Raw genomic sequence first — 23,086 nt, 5'->3', positions numbered from 1 at the left:
ACAATTATAAATTTTGCGTGAATGTGCAAAACAGGTACTTACATGCCTCGATTTATAAGTATTGGCAGCTGTAGATGGAAGATCATGATAAACAAATGAGCCTCGAACTGAATGGTATGGGCCACTGTAAATATTACCACTATATGAGCTTTCACTGTAGGCAGCTTTAGATAATTGAAAAGTTGCGTATGGGCAGATATCTTCAATATAATCTGACAGGAATAAAAATGATATCAGGTGAGTAACAAAGTCAGGCAATCATTGACACGACACATTATTTCAAAATTTTCTGGTGGAAATTTTTTTATAAGCACACTCAAAGGTGTTATAAAGGGCTAATTATTTGGGATAAAACATTTTAACATGTCTTTACGCCTATACACAAGAAGTCCCCATCTTTCCCTCAAATTTCCATTTAAAGAATTGAACTTCAGAAAGAGCCATGCTAAAAAACAGTAGGTCATGGACATTGCAAAAGTCCGCATGTGACCAAATCTGTGACATTTTCTTCTGAAAGAAAATGTTTCTGAACACTGTGTTAACTTAAAACTTAAAGATTTTTTTCTTGGAACTTAAGGCTCATATCTTCTTCAATTTTTTGGCTCTCTGGGTCAAACTTGGGCCAACATTTCGAGAGTTTCTTCTTCCATACTTTCACAAAAAGTCACAGAAAATGTTCTCCTACAAGATAAGGTAACTTTTCACACATTCGGTCACGAACAATAATAGTTACACATCATTATTCCTTTCCGTTAGTTAGATTGGTCCTTAATCGGGACCTTATGATAATTTCTCCAATATTGCTTTACAATAGAAAAAGAATCCAAAAGATCAGCAAGAATGTATGAACAGAAAAATTTCAATTTACCAGTCGAGTCAGTCTTATAAGTGTTCGAGTCGATGCTTAACTGCTGCGATTGACCTCGCACTCCATATTGCTGATCTCTATTTTGCTGATTCTGCAGTCTTGCAATGGTCATAGACTCAGCAACGTTTGAAGTCAGCGGCTCCAATCGCTTCTTCCTGAAGTAGAAAAAGCTACCCACAAAAGCAGCTGATACCATGATGACTAAAATGATTAGAAAAACGACGGTAAATAAACTAAAAAACGAGGATGAGCTTGGATCACTAACAACTGGAGTCTGTTCTGGCGTGACCGTCGCGCCATCTATCGTTAATGTTGTGAAATTATACACCGCTACAGCTGAGCCAATATTATTGTGCGCTGTAATTTTTAAAAAATATTTCGTTGCTGGCAGTAAGTTTGATATCGTATAAACTCGTTCTGTTGGCTGAACGGGTTTACTGCTGAGCAACCACTCAGCCTGATTGTCTGCATGATATTCGATGATGTAGTACAAGATAGGGCATCCTCCGTCACCCCAAGCATCCAACCAGACGGAAACAGCGCTTGAATTGACAGTTAAAACCTGAGATGCGGTCGGTTTAATTGGTGTTGTGCCTTTGGTATGGGCGTTGACAATATCACAGGGTAGCCCAGTGCCAATTTTATTAAAGGCAGTGATGTAAAGTTGGTATCGAGTGCCGCACCAAAGATTTCGTAACGTAATTGAGTCCGACTTTGAGTCGATATGAACTTCTTCCCAGTCTCCATGTTCTCGTTTATAGTTGATAACGTAGCCTAATATCGGAATATCAAGTTGCGGCTGATTGGCCCACTGTAAACTTAAACTATCGGTGTCTTCGTCAACAACCATCAACTGTGGTGGGGCAGGAGGAATGCGCACCACTAGTCGATAGGTGATTTCATCGTTCCCGAATTGATTTTCAACGAAACAAGTATAGTTTCCACCATCCGAGTGTTGGATGTCACGGATTGCCAGGGTGCTGTCTTTCCGGATGTAGAATCGACCGTTCGAGTCGACAATTTTACCATTAGCTCGCCAAACTGCTTGTGGCAGGGGGACGCCTACTTTCTTACAGTGCAGGGTCAGGTTACGTTTCCAAGGTGTGATCAAAGTCTGACTGAATGAGATAATTTTTGCAGGGACCTTCTTAGAGGGTGCTACATTTACAACCTTTGTACTTTCCCCTTCACCGACTTTCGTGGATGCGGTCACCCAAAATCGATAGACGGCACTTTCTTGCTGTCGGATAATCTCATATTCCTCCAGATCAATAGAAACTTGTCTCTTGTGCGGTCCTTCCTCCCGATTGTTGCTGTCGACAGTCGAATAGTAGACAGTGTACCCGGTCAATTCCCCGTTCCGATTCTTGGGCGGTAGCCAGGAGACGAGTATTTTTTGGGCTGAGCTGAGAGAAGCCTTAATGTCGGCGGGCGCTGAAGGCACATCCTCTTCGGTGCGGCAGTAGATGGACGGGCTTCTCACTCCATCGCCACTGGCAGTGAACGCTAGTACAGAGATGCTGTAGTTGGTGTATTTGAACAGGCCTGGAATGTTTGTCCTCATGGCTGTTGTGACCTTTGTCTCGAAGTCTTCCCTTTCTGTAACATAAAATCATCACCTGCCTAAGTAAAATGCATTCGGGAGAGTACAATGATTTATTTAGATTTAGTGTAATGGAATGAAAAATATATTCCAGTTTCCTCCAATTTAAGGGAAATTTTTTTTCAAAAATAATTTTTTATCACAGGCAATTCAGTGTACTAGTTGCTCGACAAGAGCTATGCAAGTGCAATTAAAGAAGACTTTAAATGAATAAAGCAGGCATTGTCTGTTGTTTATTAGGATAATCTCTTTTTTTTAAAGAAATTAAAAAACAAATTTTTTATCTTTGTCTATTCAAGAATACTTCTTTTTACGATGAGTTGACCTTTTGGATGAGAAAAAATGAATCAATACATTCACACTTTAAAAAACTTTGTTGAAAAATATCAGACTAGACTCAAACATTAAAAATATTATTAAAATAAATTAAAAAATCACTAGTCAGAGGAGAATTTCTTTAAAATCCGACGCATTTTGACAACGTCTGTCATCTTTAGGGACGCGACTGAAGAAGTCACAAGTGTTGCATCCCAGAAGAAGATCGAAGTTGTTGAAACTTGTCGTATTTTAGAGAAATTCCCCTCTGACTGGTGAGTTTTTCATTTTTAATAACATTTTTAATGTATTCACAGGTTATTAAAAAAAGTTGATAACTTTTTGACTTTGGTTTTGCCATCTGGGGTTTGATTATCTGAAATTCTTCGTTTTCAGAGAGAAAAGAAGCTTACAGGTTATTCCAGTTGCCATATCATATAGATTAACTCTTTTAAAGCCATTATGACTCATGATTAATTATTTTTTCTTTTAATTTTTGAAGAACTCGTGCAGATTTAGCGATGGCCTGCAAAAATGCAGAAACAGGATTAGATGAAATTCTATCCACGGTGTCTGCTGGTACTCTGCCATTAAAATTCCTTGCTCATGCAGTAACTTTTCCTTGCTTTTTCCTTACTTTTCCGAAAATTCATTTTTTGGTGATTCTTAAAAATTCTTGCTTTTTCCTTACCTTTTCCTTAATTTTCCCCTATTCCTCACCTCACACGCATTTTCAACTTTATTCGGATTGAGAAAGTGAAATGATGGAATGACAAAGGAATCAACCAAAAAACGCAAGGAATCTAACCGGGAACTTAGTAAATGGAAATCGTATGCCCCCAAGGCTACTTTTTAGCGTTTATTACTAGAAAATCGAATTTCCGTACCTTTTCTGTACTTCTGTACTGACCTTCCAAAATGTGTGCCTTTCCACTGTATCCGTACAGGGTAAAAAACGTACTTTTCCTTACTTTTCCTTTTTTCCTCACCTCACACGCATTTTCAACTGTATTCGGATTGAGAAAGTGAAATGATGGAATGACAAAGGAATAAACCAAAAAACGCAAGGAATCTAACCAGGAACTTAGTAAATGGAAATCGTATACCCCCAAGGCTACTTTTTAGCGTTAATTACTAGAAAATCGAATTTCCGTACCTTTTCTGTACTTCTGTACTGACCTTCAAAAATTCGTGCCTTTTCAGTGTATGCTTACTTTTTGCGTACAGTAGACGCCCTGTCTATGAAATCAAAGACTTACCATACCAATCCTCAGCGGGCTGATGAGAGACCTTGTAACCTTGGATGACTCCATTCCTGCCTTCAGGAAGAGGTGGCTCCCATTGAACTTGAAGACTAGAGGATGAAACTGCTGAGCAAACCACTTTCTCAGGAGGTAGTGTCGGAGCTGAAGAAAAAAAGAGGAAAAATAACGCATTAATGATGAGAACAGGAAAACCAAGAACTTAATTTAGATAACTGTAAAATGTATAAACTTCCTCGTGTTTTAGTCTTTACTCCATTTTTCTTTTTTTTCTCCCTCTCTTTACAATGAAAAGTCTTAATGAATTCATGAGCGGAGGCTAGCAACTTTTATTTTCCAGAAAATTGAAACAAAATTGCCTAAGACTCAATGTTAAGGTCTAAGTTTGAGGCCTATTTTCATGATCAAAATACTCTTCCTCAACTTCAAGAATTTGACAGAAGAAAATGTGATACTAGTTAAATTCAAAACTACTCCCAACTCATTTTTTTCTCAAATGCGACACAGTGCGTCTCTACTAAATTTGGTTCAACTCTTTTATGCACAGGTGAACTGCTGAAAAATCAACCTAGGAATTTTACTAAGTTTGGATGGTTCAAAGAGGAAAATTCTACCTAATCTTCCTTGGAAATTCACCAAGTTATCCATTTGTGCAAAATTAAACTGTCACCTGCAATTTTTAAAATGTTGTCAACACCCTAACAAAAAGAAAAAATTTACACTAAATTGAATTAAAAAGAAGAAAACCACCTCCATTACAGTTTATTTTAATTAATCAACTTTTTCTTTGCTGTAAAAATACTAAATGTAAATTCAGTGGTAAGAAAATTCACTTGATAACTTTTTTTAAATTAGAATTATTTTAGTAGAAAAAGAAAAACTAGAATTTGATAAATATGAAAGTGTATGATTTTTAAAACGCCGTAATCAAGATGGTTCTTTTCTGTCAAATGCAATCCTTTTGGACTATCGAAAAAATCTTTTTATGATGTGAGAAGTTCAGACAAAAGCCTTTCTCCTTGCCTGAACACAAATTTTCTTCAAAAAACCTATTTAAATCATATACGTATGATTTTGGCTTGAGCAAAGAACCTCATGACATTTAGAGGATTGACTAATTTTTCACAAAAAATATAGATATGCAATTCACCTCCTTCGAGAGTTCGAGCAATCACCGGTTCTGACAATGGTCCAGTGCCTTTGCTATTAAACGCTTGGATAACCACAGAGTATGTCGTAAACGTAGCCAGTCCAGTGATGATTTCTCCTCCAAACTGCGAGCCGATTTCTACTGTCTTCATGTTGTAACTTTGGGCGGGTGTGGAGAGGTATGCTGGGGATGACGTTACTAGAGCTAAAAGTTCTTGGTAACCAACGTAGTATCCAAGGAGGTTCCCATTCCATGAATCGCGCGGTGGAGGCTCCCAACTGACATGAAGCTCAGTTGAGCTTTTAGGTTCGACTTTGACTTCGCGAGGGGCACCAGTAGGCGCTGGAACGGAAAAATTGAAAAATTTGTTAAAAATTTATAAACATAAAGGTGAATTTATCAAAGTCGATGATATTTCATGTAAACTTAATTAAAATTGATAAAATTGGATGCATATTAATGAGGCCTGAAGACCCACTCTCAAAAATTCAATCTTCATTAGACACCAGGGTCTGACTAAGAACCAAAAAATTGCAAGTAGTTTTTTGCCAGTCTGTTCTGGAAAAAATGTTTGACTTAATAGAAAATAGCCTATAACGCAATGCATTCTGAGATTTTTGAGGAGTTCATTTTAAAGCATGCAAAATCATGCCCTTGGATGTTCATTTGACATAGTAATTTTCAAAAAACCTACCAGTGCACTTGAATGAATTTTTGTAAAATGAAAGATGAGGGAACATAATTTTGATGACATTGATGATTTACAACGAATAAAAAAGCAACTAAAATTAGGACAGATGTAGAAAATAAGACTTCTTTGGGTTGTCCACTTGAACATGCATGATTTTTCAACTTCTCAGTATAGGAGACCCCATTTTCTCGTGATTCATATGGACCCAAATTCTAGCAAAAAATCCAAAAATTCTTGCTGAAATCTGCCAAATTGCTTCGATTTTACCACATTTATCGAATTCTTGCTGAAAATCCTAACGTTCTCACTGGGAATCCAAAAATTTCCGCCGAAAATTCTAAACTTCTCGCTACTAACTGCCAAATTCTTGCTGAAAATGTGGTTTCTTTTCAACTCTTGCCGAAAACGATAGTGTGAGGAATCTTTAGAGATTTCAAGTACAGTTTGGAAACTCTTTTTCAGATGAATAAAAATCATGATCATGCATTCAGACGGAAACCGAAGTTTCACGAAGATTCCCACGTCCCGCCCACTAGAATGATTGGCGGCTCCAAACAAGATAAAGATCATTTTTCCACGAATTTTCCAGCCAACAGCGCATATAACGTCGAAATTCGCGAATTTGTGGTTTAAACTGGCGAATTTGCGCCAGAATTTGCGTCAAATGCCAAAATTCTCGATTACATATTCGACATCAACGGAACTCCATAATGCCTCCGAACTTGGTCCGAGTGCCTAAAAACGACTTTTTGTAAATTCGCACGAATCGCAAGAACGGATTTCTGGCGTCTCTACTCACTATACATGATCTTGGGGCATGTATTAATTTTCTCTAGCGTTAAAATGAGCCCTGTATACTCTAAAATAATGTTCAAAGCTATTATGAATTGAAAATAAAAAATAAAAAATCTGAGAAATATGTCACACTGTGTGTACTCAGTTTTTATGTAAAGCCGCTCAAGGAAAGCTAGAGAACAAATTATAAGTTGAAATAGAAGAGATGTTCACCTTCTTCTTGAGTGGTAACTTGAATAACTTCGCTGGGGTCACTCATTCCGAGTTTGTTTTCAGCAATAATCCGCAAATGGTAAGAACTGGCAGGAAGTAAGTTTTCCAGGGTAGCGGAGGTCACAGTTCCTGGAATCACGACTTTTGCGGGTTGAGCAGACCACAAATCTGGAAAAAAAATAAAATAAATTCTTAGGTTAATCATAAATGAAAGCACCAATCAGAAAACTGATCGGTTTCCAAAATTATTTCACTGATTTTTTAATTTCCAGCTATTAAAAGGGGGACGTAACCCAAAACATACAGCAATTTTTCTGATGGTGACTGATAATTTTTAGCTTTATTGATGATTTCAAAGATTATTATATTCATCTTCGAGGCAAATGTGTGCATTATAATATACTATAATTTTTATTTAATTGAAATTGTTTACTGCATGATAAAATAATGTTTCTCCTGTATTTATTTATTACTGAGGAGGCTGGGTTATTATATCTGAAGTCATTATTTCAAAATTTTAATAATATTTGTTTCAAATAATATTTTTTTGGCCATTAATGGAGGGCTTGTTAATATGTGTATTACAGAGATGCTTTTCTTGAAATATCATGAAAAGTTAAAAAGATGTTTTGGCCTTTTAAGATAAAGCTTAGGTCTCAAATATTTTTGACGAACTAAAAAAGAAGTTCAACATGATTCGAGATTCATGAGGACAGTAAACATGACAATATGAAAGTCTTTAAAAGCAAGTATTCAGTTACCTGAAATTAATTTGTACTGAACGATGTAATTAATAACTGGGCTGTTTCCTGCATAGCTTTGAGTCCAAGACAACTGCAAAGATCTACTTTGTTGGTCCATTATTCGGATGTTTTTTGGCATTTCAGGTGGTTCTGGAAACAGAAAACACAAAATATTTCACTAATCTGAAGGAAAAAGTCAAAGAAAGCTGTATTTTTTTTTTTTCCTGAAAGACAAAACACAAAACTATGTTTCAATGGCTGGTACTCATAGATTTGCTAACAATTTTGACGATAGTTAAACACTAAACTTCTCAGTAACAAATCTGTCAGTGATGATTGATAATGATGACCATGGAAAGGCAATAAAAAAATTGGTATAAAAAAAACCATGATATGCCTTGAAGCAGTAAATGACATCATCAACACTGGTTTTTGAGGCTGAGGGTCTGTATTGATGGCTTGATTCCATGATTTTAGGAATCGTTTGAAGGCCCGAAAAATCATTAACCAGTGATGAAAATGTGTCTCATTTATTTGCATATTCATCTTTTAGATGTAACATTGTTTTATTTCATGCCGTTTAAAAACAAACAAAAATGAAAATTCTGTCTTGACTCGTAAGTCATTAAAGTTGTAAAAAGTGACTAAATGCCTAAGCAAACATTTTCTTTGCGAAGAGGGGACTCAACTTTAAAATTAACTGAAAAACAGTTCATTGGAAACTGAAGATACAACAAAGAGATAAAGATTTGCTGATTTCTTCCAACTGTGATAATAATTGTGGAGAAACATAAGTGTGAAACAAAACCCAGAAAAACGCACATTATGTAAAAAAAACTTACCCTGAACAATTAGCTGTACATTCATCTCATCTTGTCCGTAAGAATTACTGGCATAGCAAGTGAAAACTCCCGTGTCGTGTCGATGGGCTTGTCTTATACCTAATTCCGAAACAGTCCCTTCATCCAGTACTTGCTCTCTTACAGAATACCTGCTCAATTCAAAGGTTTATTAGTCGCTGTAATTTAGTCATTAGTCAACATAAAAATTAATTAGTTCAAAGTTCTTGTTCTCAAAAAGTCTAAAGTTACAGAAATTCAAGAAATAATACACGTTTTTCTTACTTTGCTTAACTTTCAAGAGTTTGTAGTCCTTATTTTGAAAGAAGTTTCTTAGCTGCACATATTCAAAACCAAACGAACAAGAATCCAATGCAATTTCTAACAGCAGGTAAATATCGTAAACACATTTGAGCGTTAAACAGTTGACGTCGAACACTTGAACAATTTTGGATCAAATTTGAACAATCTGACAACCAATCTTTTGTCTTCCAATAAAATCACTTGTCAGAAATTAAAGGTATGTCAACACCTTCTCCTATTTTGCCCTCATATTTTTAAATTTTTCATTTCATTCTCTCAAGTCTCATTTAGGATGGCTGGATTCAGTCCCTTTTCCAACTTTTAGTCTTTAACCACCAACCATCTTCAATAATTACCCATAAAATTAATTACTAGACTTGCAGCTGATACCAACATAGATTATAGCCAACCAATCACGCGTAGGCTTGTTGTCTCACCACCGGTGACGTCAGCAAGACTATATACCTAAGCGTGGGTTGCCCTAAAATCTAGGTCTTTTTCCCATCTTGTAGAACCTAGACCTGTACTCCTCTACGGTCTTAGTGATTCCCAGTACTCTGATACGTCGTGCCAATCTCTTTAATTTTACGGTGCTTTTTTTGTGTAATTTCTGACTCTCTACCTTTTTGTGAAATTGTGATCTCTTTGAAAAGTTTTTCAATACAAGTCATTTCAAGAACTCTCGTGTTTTTCCTCAACACTTATCCATCATCAGTTTGTTGGTTACACTATAAAATCAACTGGTGCCGAAAGAACTTTAGTAAAAACTATTTTATTCCGATATAGTGCTCATCCAATTTAGTAAGCACTCGACTTCCCCGACATAGTGCCTAAACCCGTCTTCTCAATTTACGCTGAAGATTTTGGACAAACTGGTCTCTCCCTTTGACGCTACTTTATGCCAAAACCGATTTGTGACTTTTTACAAATCTGTTTCCGTCAGTTTTTCTACCTACCTGTTTTCGATGTTCCTGTTCCGTCCGGAACAGACGAGCTGAATTTTCTGTTATACAGGGTTTATCCTTTTATCCTCGTGCTTTTTAGCAAAGTGAAAGAAAAAGACGTCAATTTCTGGATCATGGACTAAATCTTGGACCCTCTACGCAAGTCGGTTCAGGGCAGAATTGGATTGTATGATCAGTGCCTTTGCAATAGCGGCAAAAACGTATACTACAAGAATCGGTAGGGTGGAGATCTGCACAGACATTGCATCGGGGAGGGGTTCCGTTATAGGTAGGCGGTTTACTGGTAGACTGGGGATGTTGACCTGAAGGGTAAATTTTGGATCTGTTTCGATTGTTGACGGACCATTTGGATGAATTCGGATAATTTATCTTCGGCTGGTGGGCTGGTGGCTGGGGTTGTTTGAATCTTGAGTTCAGCGTGTCGTTTTGAAAATTTTCTGATGGAATCTTCCAATTCCTCTAGCGTGTCATGGGGGTACAGAGTTATGATTGACTTAACATGAATTGGAAGACCCTTGAGAATGTGAAAAATGGTATACTCGGGGGAGAGGTTAAGATTTTTACATAGCAATTTAACTTTAAACAAATAATCTGTAATGGAGGAATCATCCATTTTGAGGGAACCCAATTGTGACTGATAAAGAGCAATTGGATTTTTTATGGAGAACTGTTCGATAAATTTATTTTTCAAATTTTGAAAATTTAAAAGGAGGTCTGATTTTTTCAGAAATTTAAGGAAAGACAACGCTTCGTCTTTTAAATACGACTCTAGAAACAAAGGAATTAAGTCCGGGTTGTATTGGTTCACCAAGATAGCAGATTCTAATGTGAGGAAATAATCCTGGACGTTCTCGGTGCCGGAAAAAGTGGGGAGGGGTATTTTCGGCGATTTAAAATTACGATTGGCTAGGGGGTCTCTGGCATTACATATTATTTTCTAAAATCGAAGGGATTGGTCCTGAACTAGCCGCCTTACCTCATATCCATATCTTCAGAGATGCGCTGACCATTCAGTTTCCACATAATTTCGATCGGGTTGTCTCCAAGCGCCGTGCATTGGAGGTGGGCGTTTTCACCTTTCTTCACCTGCATTTGCTTTGATTTTTGTGGAAAGTATGCTGGTGCTGGAATATGATACAGAAAAAACATTACGTACTGTTTTCTGACCTAGTACCTACTCTAAACAATCAAATTTGTGAATGGCAGCAGATTTTTTTGTTTTGTTGATCAAAGAAAAGGCATAACCACGTTTTGTTTTACAAATCTCCTCACGCTAGGTATCCAAAATTTGATTTGATTTATCTTGTTTGTTTTTGGTGAAAAATTTACCGCTGCAAGTTCTAAGATGATTTCATAATATTTTGTCTGTATGCATTAACAAACTCTAGCCGGTGCAAAGTTTTTTTTTCCACATCAATCATTCATAAACTAAATATTAAAAGGGGGATCCTTTAGATGAAAGTTCCGATTTTCTTTTTGGAAAAAAATTTGCATCGTTGGTTTATAAAAGGGCATAAATGTACCTGTTTTTTCGATTAAACAGCTAGGATACAAGAGCACGGTGATTTGGAAAAACACAGGGTGTCCACTAAAATTTTATTTCAGATTTTTATTACATTTTCCTGATTATTCCTGATATTTTACATGAGATTTTCTGACTTACGCGGGAATAAATTTACTCTCTTTTGATTTTACGAACCAGCAGATTTGATGAACTGGATCAAATGTTTAATTTTTACATATGCTAAACTGCATGTAGTTGAAAAAGGCTGTGCCCACACCACATTTCCTTATCCATGACCAATTTTCTTAGCGTTTTCCTGCTTTTCCCTGATGGATCAAATTTCCTAATATTTTTCAGTTCCAGTTTTTACTGATGGTTGACACTCTGTAATAATACACCTTATCCACACACTACGTATCTCCATGAGTTTACTTTGGAAAATTCCTATACTTACAGCAATCTGACAGAAAATAAAATTAAAAAGGTGAAAAAAGATTTTTTCTGTGTTATTGTTTGAATTTAGGTAGCAGCACACGATCAATAAATTATTCCATTGGAAACTTATGAAATTTTCGTCTTTTCTCCATTTTGAGGTGGATCCAACTAGATTAGGGTTAGTCTTTACAGCTACTTTCTCGTCATCTAACGTGAAGTAGTTGTTTAGTTTATTTTTTAGCTTATTTGGTTCTGTGAGGAGAGTAATGCCTGATTTGTTCTTAATTGCAATTGATTGGATTAAGTCCGTACTAACTATCCTCTTCTTCACATTGGCCAAAATTGCTTTAAAGCCGCTGTTTACTGTCGTGCTGTCGGTGATGTTGTCATCTCGCTCATTTGAAGGCGTTTTATATTCGGTGGAAGTACCGTCTTCGTTTCTGATAAAAAACTTTATCTCTCTGTCAATTTGTTCCTCTTCATTATCACTTTCTTCATCGAAAATGGTGTCATTAAGAGAGTCGAAATGCGTTTTCCGAATTTTTTCTCTCGGAGCGGATTTTTCCATGAAGATAGAGTCTTCATTTGAGGATACATAATCTTCATCAAAAAAGTTGATCTGGGTTTTGGACAATTTTGTTTCAGGGTGGACAATATTGTTTCAGGGTGGACAATATTGTTTCAGGGTGGACAATATTGTTTCAGGGTGGACAATATTGTTTCAGGATGGACAATATTGTTTCAGGGTGGCAATGTTGTTTCAGGGTTGTGAAAAAAGATAAAAACTCCAAAAAATCCAATCTCACCATTAACTTTGAGAAATATGACTTTGCTGACACCGGATCCAATCTCGTTTTTGGCCTCACACAAATAATGTCCTTCGCTATCTTTTGAAACCTGACGAAACAGTAGGGTTCCGTTTCGATAAAAATTGACATTTGGTTCGTATAAAAAATCTTTGTACTCTCCAGGGTGGTTTCCTAAGATGAAAAAGAAATCAACTTAATAATTAAAGACAGAAATGGGTGTATTATTAGAAGAAAAAAGATTAATAGTTGATCCATGAAAAGTCAACGCAAGATATTAAGAGATGATTGAAAGATCTATGATAAATAAATAACAAAATTTAGCCAGGACCAAATGCCTTGTGATCCAAGCATTTTTTTAAAATTCCGATTCTATAGTAGGGCTGTTCTCTTGGTTGTCGGTAAGCTACCAAGACATTTCCGTCAAGAAAAAGTCACAATAAGATTGCTCTTACCGATAGCGATCTGAGTTTTCAGAGCTGACGAAAATAAGCTGCTGCCATTTGTAAATCTATTTTACGCACCGCCCCGCCAGGAAACCCGACAAACCAACACACGGGGGCAACAATGCATAGAATGTGAGCTTTCAAAACTCCGATATGGCCGGCTGTTACCGATAACATCGCCACTGTCGGTACTGCCACGAGTTTCGTTAAAAGGCAATACTGATAGTGTTCCGGCAAGAATTTGTTTGAACACCCCTATTCTATAGTACCTTACTTTATTTTAAACTTCAATACCTGGCTAAGTGTTGTTTAAGCTTCCACAAAAAAACAAACCTATGGCTTTCCTCCAAATGATGCTTGGGACAGGATACCCACTTGCTTGGCAATTCAGTGTTGTATCTTGACCTGAGGCTGCGCTGGAATCCATGGGTTCTACAGTCCATCTGGGGGAACTGGAAACAGAAAAAAGAATGACGGTTCATGTATTTGATGATGATTCTCAGAAATACAAAAAGAATCATTACTGTATGGAACAAACCAAAACTAGGACTGACAAATTACTGACTAAAGAAGAAAGAAACTAATATATGTCTAACAAATTAACACAAGTCTAAAAAATAAGTACATACTCACAGATAGGTCTTTAGTTCCCACTCAACTGCCAAAATTATATTTCAAAACCGTGGTGGAGGCATTAATTTCAGCACTAACGTTGCAACGTTCTCAAAACCAATTTTTGCCCAGCAGGTTGTACTGATCTGTTAACCCAGGCGCCTGGCAAGTCTACCTGGAATTTAGGGTACACAGCGATTTTTTTGGCTTACTTAATGTTTTTTGGGTCGCTGAATCCGAATCTGAAGTTTCCTACCGCGTATCTGGTGAGCATTTTCCCCCCTTTTGAAAATATGGCCTAAAAAGGCCTTTTTTTGCGGTTTTTTTCATATAGCGGCTACGTATGAGAAAAAGTGCCGGATTTAGTTAATGTTTTGAATAGCTGACAAAATTTGGAAGAAAATGGTATATAAATATGCTAGGTTTGCTCAAAAATTGAGGAGCCTCGGATCTCAGAACTTTGCAACGCTTCGGAACTTGGCTGACAGCGGCGAGCCGGATCGCGCGTTGACGGGTGCGCCGTGAAAACGTGAATGGGTGCGATGTTCACGATGCTGTATCTTCCTCAATTTTTAAGCAAACCTTGCATATGTATACACCATTTTCTTCCAAATTATGTCAGCTATTCAAAACATTAACTAAATCCGGGACTTTTTCTTATGCGTAGCCGCTATAACAAAAAAACCACAAAAAAAAGGTCTTTTTAGGCCATTTTTTCAAAATGGCGGAAAATGCTCACCAGATACGCGGTAGGAAACTTCAGATTTGGATTCAGCGACCCAAAAAACATAAAGTAAGCCCAAAAAATCGCTGTGTACCCGAAATTCCAGGTAGCCTCATTTATAGCTACCAGGTACCTGGACTATGTTGACTATTAGCTGTTTTATCAGTGAAAGTTAGCATTTCTGGCTAATCTTTGAAGAGTATGAATCTTTCATTAAATTGGAAATATAATGATTTTTTTGTTACATTAAACTAAGACAGAGTATAAAATTAATATTGAGGCATTGGGTGCGGAAAAGTCATTTCTTGATTGCTGTGTTTCAGAATCTCCTGTGCTAATTTTTATTTTAGAGAGGAATCTATTGGGTGAATTTTCTGAAGTTGTGCATCATTAAGCATATTCAGGAAAAGTTACAGCAAATTCCATACATTTGCTTTAATCATAATGAATTAAATATTAGTGGAGATTTTGAGACACTGCAACCAAGAAATGCACTTTCTGCACTCAGCACTTTAATTGTCAAACTAACAGTCACTTCCACTTAGAAAACATAATGTGATAATAAAATAATCTTAGTAAAAATCTCAATAAAATCTTAATTAAAAAAAAAAAAACACCAAAGCAAAGGAAACGAAAAACTTATAAATTCGAATCCTCACCATTCACAGTCAAAGGTATGGTATATTTTTCGATCCCAGCTAGATTTTGAGCGATGCAAGTGTAATTTCCCGTGTGCATGGAGCTGATTCTCTCGATGATGAGCGAAGCAGAGTACTCGTCAATTCTCCTCAAATTGGCGCCCAGGTTTAGCGATTCACTGTCCACTCCGTCTTTCTCCCACTTAAATGTAACCGGGAGATCCCCCTCTAGAATCTGGCATGATATCGCTGCTCTCATTCCTTCCCGCAGCAAATTGGTCATCGGCTGGATCGGCATGATTTTCGGAGGGACTGAAAAAACACAAAGCATATTTGAGAATTTATTTCGTATTACATTGAAAGATTAAGAGAGTGAAGGGCACAACAGGCTGGGAAGAAGAGGAAAGAGGAGCACCGAAGTATATGGACTACATTTTGCAATTCGGAGCTACAGTTTCTGGCTCAGTGAAAAACACTGTATGTACCATAAGGTGTCCTATAGGAATACGTGTTTATACTAGAGTCGGAAATTTTAGCTCCTTGTTGCAAAATGCACTTCAAATGATAGGTATTCTGACAGTACTCCATGATGAAATTGAGAATTTCAGCTCCCTGCGTCTTGCATCTGTTCCGCAGATCAGCTTGCCTACCTTGAGGAAATGCGTATTATTCTGCTGGGCCCTCTTTCCAACATAGAAATTGAGGACACCGCACCAAAAACAGCCTATAACTGGAAACCGCATTTTAAGAAAAAAAACCCATTTAAAGTTTTGTTTTTGATGTACTGCGCAGACTTTCCTAGGCAGGTACCCTGTTTTGGTGTTTTTGGGCGACCTAACCCTTCTATTGAAGGATGCCGGGTAGATTTTGCGATACATTTTGGGTTTACACTCTAATATATTTAATTGAAAAAAGTGGTTTATAGGCCATTATTACGTCCAACAGTCATTTTGGTGGCAATATGAAGTATAAATCATTTTAATCACGCATAATTAACGCAAAATGAAAGAATATCGATAGTGAGTAAAGAAAGGGGTGACTAGCACCTTATAGGCCCTTAAGTTCATAAGCCTGTTTATAGGTTGTTCTTGCACCCATCGATCCAGAGGCCTGACTCAACTCGGAAAAAAAAGGTTTTTCGACCTCGAGCCGTTACCTATCTATATTCTATCGCTACCATAGCATAGTCCAGGGTGCGTAGAATCCGAAAAGCAGATGGGCGTAATAACTACCTATACGCCTATAGGCTGTTCTTGGTGCGGTGTCCTCAATTGCCATTTTTGCCACTCACCTAAAACCTGAATTTCAACGTCTCGCCGTGCAGTGTATTTTTGGCGGTTTTGAGCTTGGCAAGTGTACATCCCTGCATCAGACGATCTCTGCACTTGTTCAATCACCAGTGTTCCATTTGAGTAGACCCTTTGTCGACGATTCATGGGAAGAACAGAGCCATCTAGAAATTAGTGAAAAACAAAGAAGTTTGAAACTTACGAAATAAAAATTGATAGAGATTTGAATTGACTTTCTGAAAGAGCTCTTGCCGATTGGTGAACTCAGTATCTTACGCTGAGGTTTTAGATAAAGGGTTGCCGCAGAATTTAGAAAATAAAATTCCCTGACATATTTAAGTAAAATTCCCTGACAATTAAAAGTATGCCAGATGGTTAAAAAGACATGATTTGAAATTGTTTAGAACTCAATTAGATATTCCCGCTATTCAACTTTAAAAACTCAGAGATCAGCCAATTTTTCACACTCTTGAAATCCTTTCTTTTGGCTGAGTCTTTTCAAAATCTCTCTGATTATCCCCTCTGTTTAACTTCTAGACTTGATGTTCTTTCATTCCTTAAAGTATTGATAGTTCACTACTTTCAGTCCCTATATTTCCTGATTTGCTTTATTTGCTGTTTCTTCTTCCACTATGTTTGAACTTTAAGAATCTTGCTAGCCATAGAAACGCCTGTGATTTTCTTCCTTGCATACTTATTTCCGATTATTACAATAGCCCACTTTATAGTGGCTTTATGTATGCTTTGTAAAATAAAAAAATAAAAAAGTAAACATGGTGAAAAACTCACCCTGCTCCCAGATTACTGACTCGATTGGGTAGCCAGCCACAGGACACTTAATTATTAAATTACTTCCGGCAACTGCTGTCACTCTCGGCATGACTCTTATGAATGGAAGCCCTGAAAATTTCAAAATTTTAAGGAAAAAAGTACTGAAAGAAACTACAGATGAAAACAAGTTCATAGCATCAAATGATTTCCGGGAAATTTCAAGCAAAAAGGGAAATCGAGGCAAAAAAGCCATCATCTAGATAAGTCTTCTGTTTAAGAGTGTTAATTATTTCTTATTGCGAAGACTTTCAGGATAGAGAAACAAATTGAGCGAAAGGAAATAATTATAATCTTCGTCATTTAATTTCCTGACTTTTCTTTTTTTTCCCTTCCAATTTTTAAATTTTTTCTATTCTTCAAATTTTTCAGTTTATAGACACCTCGGCATCGCAATTTGAATAAGTAGCAAGATTGTTCTTTAATACGTAGTAAATACGTACTACAGATAGGCTAATAGCAATAATATTGATCTAAAAGCCAGATTTCTCGATTTAAATTGACGGATATCATATTTTACAAATGAGCCCAGGGTTGCAGATTGTTCCAAGTTTTCACCCACTCACTTGCTGACTTTTTATGTTTTTCTCATCAATTTTATGCGAGATTTCCCACCAATTTAAAAAATGACAACCTTCTTTTTTTCCTTTTGACTTTTACCACTTAAGAATGGGACTAAATTTTGTCATTCGGAAATACAATTACTGGCTCGATTAAGAAACAATGCATATTCCGAGAGTTTCTCTAAGTACATAAGTGATTTTACAAATGAGTCAGACATTAAAGTCCCTAATTATAAAAGGTAGTCCAATTTGCCAAATCTTACTTTCACACGCCTGCCCTACCCGGACGAGTGATCGGGCTACATTTTGCAATTACGAACAACAATTTCCAGCTCACTTTAGAGACAGCATTTGTGCTGTTAATTTCCGTAAGCAGGTAAAGGCTTTTACAAAAGAGTCAAGATATTGCAGTTCCTGATTGGAAAATGAAGTTCATCTGTACCTTTGACTGAGCTCTGTGTTTGTCACAGACTTAAAAGATAAAAATTGGTGGGAATTTTTTATGCAAGATTTTTGCATCTGATTTCTCTTGGACACTAGTTTTAAAACAACTTTTTACCATAAACGACGAGTGATCGAGCTACATTTTGCAATTACAAACGACAATTTCCAGCTCACTTTAGAGACAGCATTTGTGCCGTTAGTTTCCGTAAGCAGGTAAAGGCTTTTACAAAACAGTCAGATATTGTAGTTCCTAATTGGAAAATGAAGTTCATCTGTACCTTTGACTGAGCTCTGTGTTTGTCACAGAATTAAAAAATAAAAATTGGTGAGAATTTTTGATGCAAGATTTTTGCATCTGATTTCTCTTGGACACTAGTTTTAAGACAACTAAATTTTACCATAAACGTTGATCCTGGCGCTGTGTGAGACAGTTGCCACTGAATTTCGGGCAGAGCATGAATACTCTCCACCATCCTCTTCCTTGACACTTGAAATATTAACATGACTGATGACATCATCATGAACCGTAACATACTGTCCGACAAGAAATCTGAAAAGTGCCACAGCAAAGAAAATAATGAACAAACTTAAAAAAAAGAAGTATCAATGCCTAAAACCGCAGATGCTTGGCGAGATATTTCATTAACTTAAAACGTTTGAAACATGGCAAAAATCTACAAGGGTCGTCAAGAAAGTAAGTTTACCTGTTCAATATCTCCTAAAATAAGATAGACAAAGAAAATTTGTGAAAAGCGTTAAAAAGCCACTACTCTGGACTCTCTAACGCACTATAGGTTTTTAAAGGCTTGATAAAGCTCCAGAAAGGTGGGTTTTTCTGAACCCACCTCCTCTCCGCACGGGTCTAAAATTTTACGGAGTTTCATTCGCAAAAGTCCTGCTACTTGTTTGTTGGAAAATGTCCTTACTTATGTTTTACATGTGTTTCAACCACCTCTAAGCCACTTTTTAGCCATGAGCAATAGACACAGTGGCTCTTATGCAAATGAAGCTCTGTAAAATTTTGGACCTGTGGGGAGAGGAGGTGGGTTCAAATAAACCCTTTTTTCTAGAGTTCTATCAAGCCAAATTTAAAAATCTATAGCACATTGGAGAGCCCAGAGTAGTGGCTTTATAACTTTCTTTACAGATTTTCTCTACCTATCTTAGTTTAGGAGATATTGAATCGGTAAATTTACTTTCTGGACGACCTTCGTAAAACCTAAAATTTTACGATAAAAACTCTTGGATACTATGCTTTTAACGACTGGCAAATATATAGATTTCAGGAAAAATACCTGGACTCTTTCCGTTCTTTTTTTTTACTCAAATTTATATCATTTCTAGAAGTTTTTTGATCACAGATGTACAGACAAACAAGAAAACTAATTTTGAGAAGGACTTTCAAATTTTCTGATCAGGTTTGTCACATAAACAACTTTCCAAAAAAAAAAATTAAAATGATCAAAAGGCTTCTCCATCCATTTTCTGGACAATTATATGTAATATTTGTGCAAAAAAGATTTTTTTCCCCCATTTTCGTAAAAATTAAAGCCGTGTAAAAAATCAACAAGATCCATCATGCATTTTCTGGGCATTTCTTGTAGAATTTTATCATCTTGTATTCCTCCATTTTCAACATTTTTCAAGCATGCGAACAGCCTGATAAATAGAATCAAATCATTCCAAAAAAAAAATTAAAATGATCAATAGGCTTCTTCATCCATTTTCTGGACAATTCTATATAATATTTTAGCAAAAAAGATTTTTTTTTCCGTTTTCGTAAAAATTAAAGCCATGGAAAAAATCAACAAGATCCTTCATGCGTTTTCTGGGCACTTCTTCGTAGAATTTTATTATCTCGCATTCCTCCATTTTCAACATGTTTCAAGCATGCGAACAGCCTGATAAATAGAATCAAATTATTCCATATTTTATTCATCAACCTATATACCTTGTGGAGTCCGGAAGAGGGAATCCGTCCAAAGTCCAAATGAACTGAGGCGGAGGATTTCCGGTGGCAACACATTTCAAGGAAACAGGAGGGCCAGGTTGAAGGGTTTGTTCGGAAAACCAGTGTATTAGTTCTGGACTTGCATCTGCACACATAAAACAAATTCTTGTGATTAAATTAAAATTACGTATTTGCTAAGAGGATTATGAAATGGATTGCATTTAGCAAGTAGCAAGAAGGAACCATCGCGATTACAGTGTTTCCATAACTGTGCAGCTTTTTCTTTTATTTTAAAAATGCTTATATATGTACAGTATTAAATTTTACCCAATTATTTTCCTTTAAAATTACGCGTCACGTCCAATTCTTAAAAAGTCATGAAACTTTATACAAATCAACAGGAAATTATGCAAGGTTCCTTCGGAAATCAAAGCTGTATCAATTTTACAGGCATGATGTTTCATGCAACGTCCTTTTTTTCCCACCAAAACCTAATTTTCCAGGCACTTTGTGCATGATGCACAAAGTAGGTAGAGCACTATTCAATGGTGAAGCAGCAGGAACATATATTTGAGTTTGCAACATTGCAGATTTCCGTTAAAATTTATTTTTTAAATGGAAAAATAACTCAACATCATTACTTGGAAACTCTGATTTTTATTTTGTACTCAAAGTAATCTGCAAAATTCCAAGCAACAGCGTTTGGTTTGTTTTCCTTTGATAAAATAAAATGAGCGCAGAGACTATGAAACACCAAGAACGAGACAAGCGTTCCTGCAGTTACACCAATGTACTGTAGAATGAAGCTAAAAACAATGTTCTAAGTCAACACCAAATCAGCAGGCTGATTTTTGAAATTGATAGACCAAGCTACGTATTGACAAAGAATACAAAGAGAAAATGGATTGATTCTATTGGTGGAAGCAAGTGGTTGAAATGGTCGGAGGAGGTAAATAATAGACTAACTAATGTCAACTCACGAAGGACCAAAAAGTTAGTCCAACATTTTCCCCCTTAGTCTATATTAACCACCCATTTCAACCAAAAGGATCGCTCCGTTTTTCTTTTGTCTATCGTTCTGTCTATCAATTTCAAGAATCAACCCACTGAGGTATCTGTAATTTAATTGGTCAAGGAGTTTGTTACATATGACTTACCTCCTAGTTGCAACTGCGCCGTCCCGGTGGCCATGTCCCAATCATTGTTAACAAAACACTGATAAATTCCATGATCTTCTTTCGTCAGGAGGGAAACGATTAACCTCTCAGGATCTGAACTGATGTGAACTCTTCCGCTATTGACTAACGGTCTTCCGTTGTAGTACCATGAAACACGATCCGAAGGAAAACCACTAATGATGCACTGGAATGAAGCCTCTTTGCCAACATCGACCACCGAAAACTGTGGCTGCATTAATACTCGCAGTGGAGCTGAAATCAAACAGAAAACTGGAATGAAGTCGATCGTACTTTTTAAGACTTAGAGAACTCTGTTCACCTGACTCAGCAAGGATGAAGAGTATGATATTATTATGAGAACAACACAAATTTGATGAAAGGGCTTACTCTTTTGCTCACTTATCGATGGCTAAAGGACAAAACAACGCCTCTCCATTGCTGTTTTTCAAAATTTCTACTCCTACACATATCCTCTTTTTTCAGAGAGAAACAAATCAACTATGTAACTTGAAATTTCTACAAAATATTCGTCTAATGCCGGAAAAAAAATCAAGGAAGTTTTTAGGACATTAAGTTGACTAGTTTTCCGCTGAAAAAACAAAGTATGAAACATAGTAAGAAAAGTAAATGGAAGTATGGAACGTTGCAAACGGAGATGCGTGATTTTGCACTTTGGCCATCCATATATGATATTGAAAAATTTGCGCAGAGTGATTCTGCCTGATAGGATTTAAGTTACCTGACTATGAAAACAAGTAAATTTACCAACAGTTTAGAATTCCAATTTTTAAACACAGGTACAGAAGAATACCTCTAAGTAATGAGAAATCCTGGGATTTTCAGGATGTCTACTAAAACAAGCTAACCAAAAATCAGTACTTTAACAGTGCTTATTCAGTACATTCCTCAGAAATTTAGTACCTTCTCCACAGGAAAATTCAGTATTTTAGTACCTACCTCCAGTTGACGAAAATCGAGAAATTCTAAAAATTTAAATTTCTCGCCCAAGTTGCGACAAAAAATGAAAAAAATTCCGGACCTTCTGCAGAAGTTCCGCACTTTTCCAGTACTTCCGGACCGCCCTTAAAGAATCAGTACTCCCGGACTTTCCAAAAATTCCGGACTTGTAGACACCTGATTTTTTTTACTTTCTTTCCAAAAAACAGACGGCACAATAACTTTTGATGGAGCACCTGAACAAAGTTTAGCGGGGATGCACCCCCTTACATCAAGTTTGAACTGAGAAAAAGAGGTTTGAAATTCTATTTTCCTAAAGTTTCACAAATATTTTCAAATTTAAAATGGTGTTTCTCAACTTAGAATTTTTAACAGAGGAAAATTTATGACTGGTTGAATTCAAATCTACATATTCTCAACTCATTTTTTTCCCCAAATACAACTTGTTGCAATTCTATTTAACTCACTTCAATATATGGGTTGTTCAAAAAAAATCTTACTTTTGAAATTTTATCAAATTTTCTCAAGTTTTTGAAAAATGTCCTGGTTTATACTTGAATGATAAAAAATTTACCCTTAATATTGTAACATGAAATAAGTTTTCTCAGTTTATATATATATTATTTTCGGTGGCTTAATTTTTTTATCTACTTACTTTAACCCCACATTCATACAAACTTTGTAAATCTCCTTTTAAAACAAGTTTACCCTTCCCATACACCTGAACTGAGTAGATAGCAGTTACGGTATCTTCGCAATGAAATGGGAAAGGTAAGCACTATGGGAACAAGGTTTAGTTCCTTCCTTGAATTTTTTCATTTTGCTAGTTGAATGCAACACTGTAGAAACAATGTTCCTCAAGGATTCAATTCATGTTCTATGTCAACATAAAATTATAAATATAATTCATAAATATTTTAATTGTAAACAGTACATTCTTCTTAAAAAAAGGGAGAAAGCGATT

At 36.4% G+C, this 23,086-nt stretch overlaps 1 protein-coding gene across 1 annotated transcript in view; it reads right to left on the bottom strand.

Annotated features, from left to right (window-relative positions):
- Dscam4 (Down syndrome cell adhesion molecule 4) overlaps positions 1-23,086 on the bottom strand; it is a 250,674-nt gene that overhangs the window by 15,818 nt on the left and 211,770 nt on the right. Inside the window, exons 9-24 of the mRNA XM_072304740.1 lie at positions 21,145-21,417; positions 19,988-20,132; positions 18,435-18,586; positions 16,991-17,101; positions 16,204-16,365; positions 14,934-15,224; positions 13,272-13,418; positions 12,493-12,666; positions 10,724-10,871; positions 8,483-8,631; positions 7,659-7,790; positions 6,898-7,065; positions 5,199-5,540; positions 4,046-4,192; positions 869-2,467; positions 43-212 (exon numbers count right to left, since the gene is read on the bottom strand). Of these exons, the coding sequence (XP_072160841.1) occupies positions 43-212; positions 869-2,467; positions 4,046-4,192; positions 5,199-5,540; positions 6,898-7,065; positions 7,659-7,790; positions 8,483-8,631; positions 10,724-10,871; positions 12,493-12,666; positions 13,272-13,418; positions 14,934-15,224; positions 16,204-16,365; positions 16,991-17,101; positions 18,435-18,586; positions 19,988-20,132; positions 21,145-21,417 (4,310 nt within the window). The remainder of the gene's footprint in view (positions 1-42; positions 213-868; positions 2,468-4,045; positions 4,193-5,198; positions 5,541-6,897; positions 7,066-7,658; positions 7,791-8,482; positions 8,632-10,723; positions 10,872-12,492; positions 12,667-13,271; positions 13,419-14,933; positions 15,225-16,203; positions 16,366-16,990; positions 17,102-18,434; positions 18,587-19,987; positions 20,133-21,144; positions 21,418-23,086) is intronic.

This window comes from Bemisia tabaci, chromosome 9 (genome assembly GCF_918797505.1).
Source record: "Bemisia tabaci chromosome 9, PGI_BMITA_v3".
Classification (NCBI taxonomy): domain Eukaryota; kingdom Metazoa; phylum Arthropoda; class Insecta; order Hemiptera; family Aleyrodidae; genus Bemisia; species Bemisia tabaci.
Note: the sequence above shows the minus strand (reverse complement) of the source record. Positions and strands in the feature narration are given on the sequence as shown.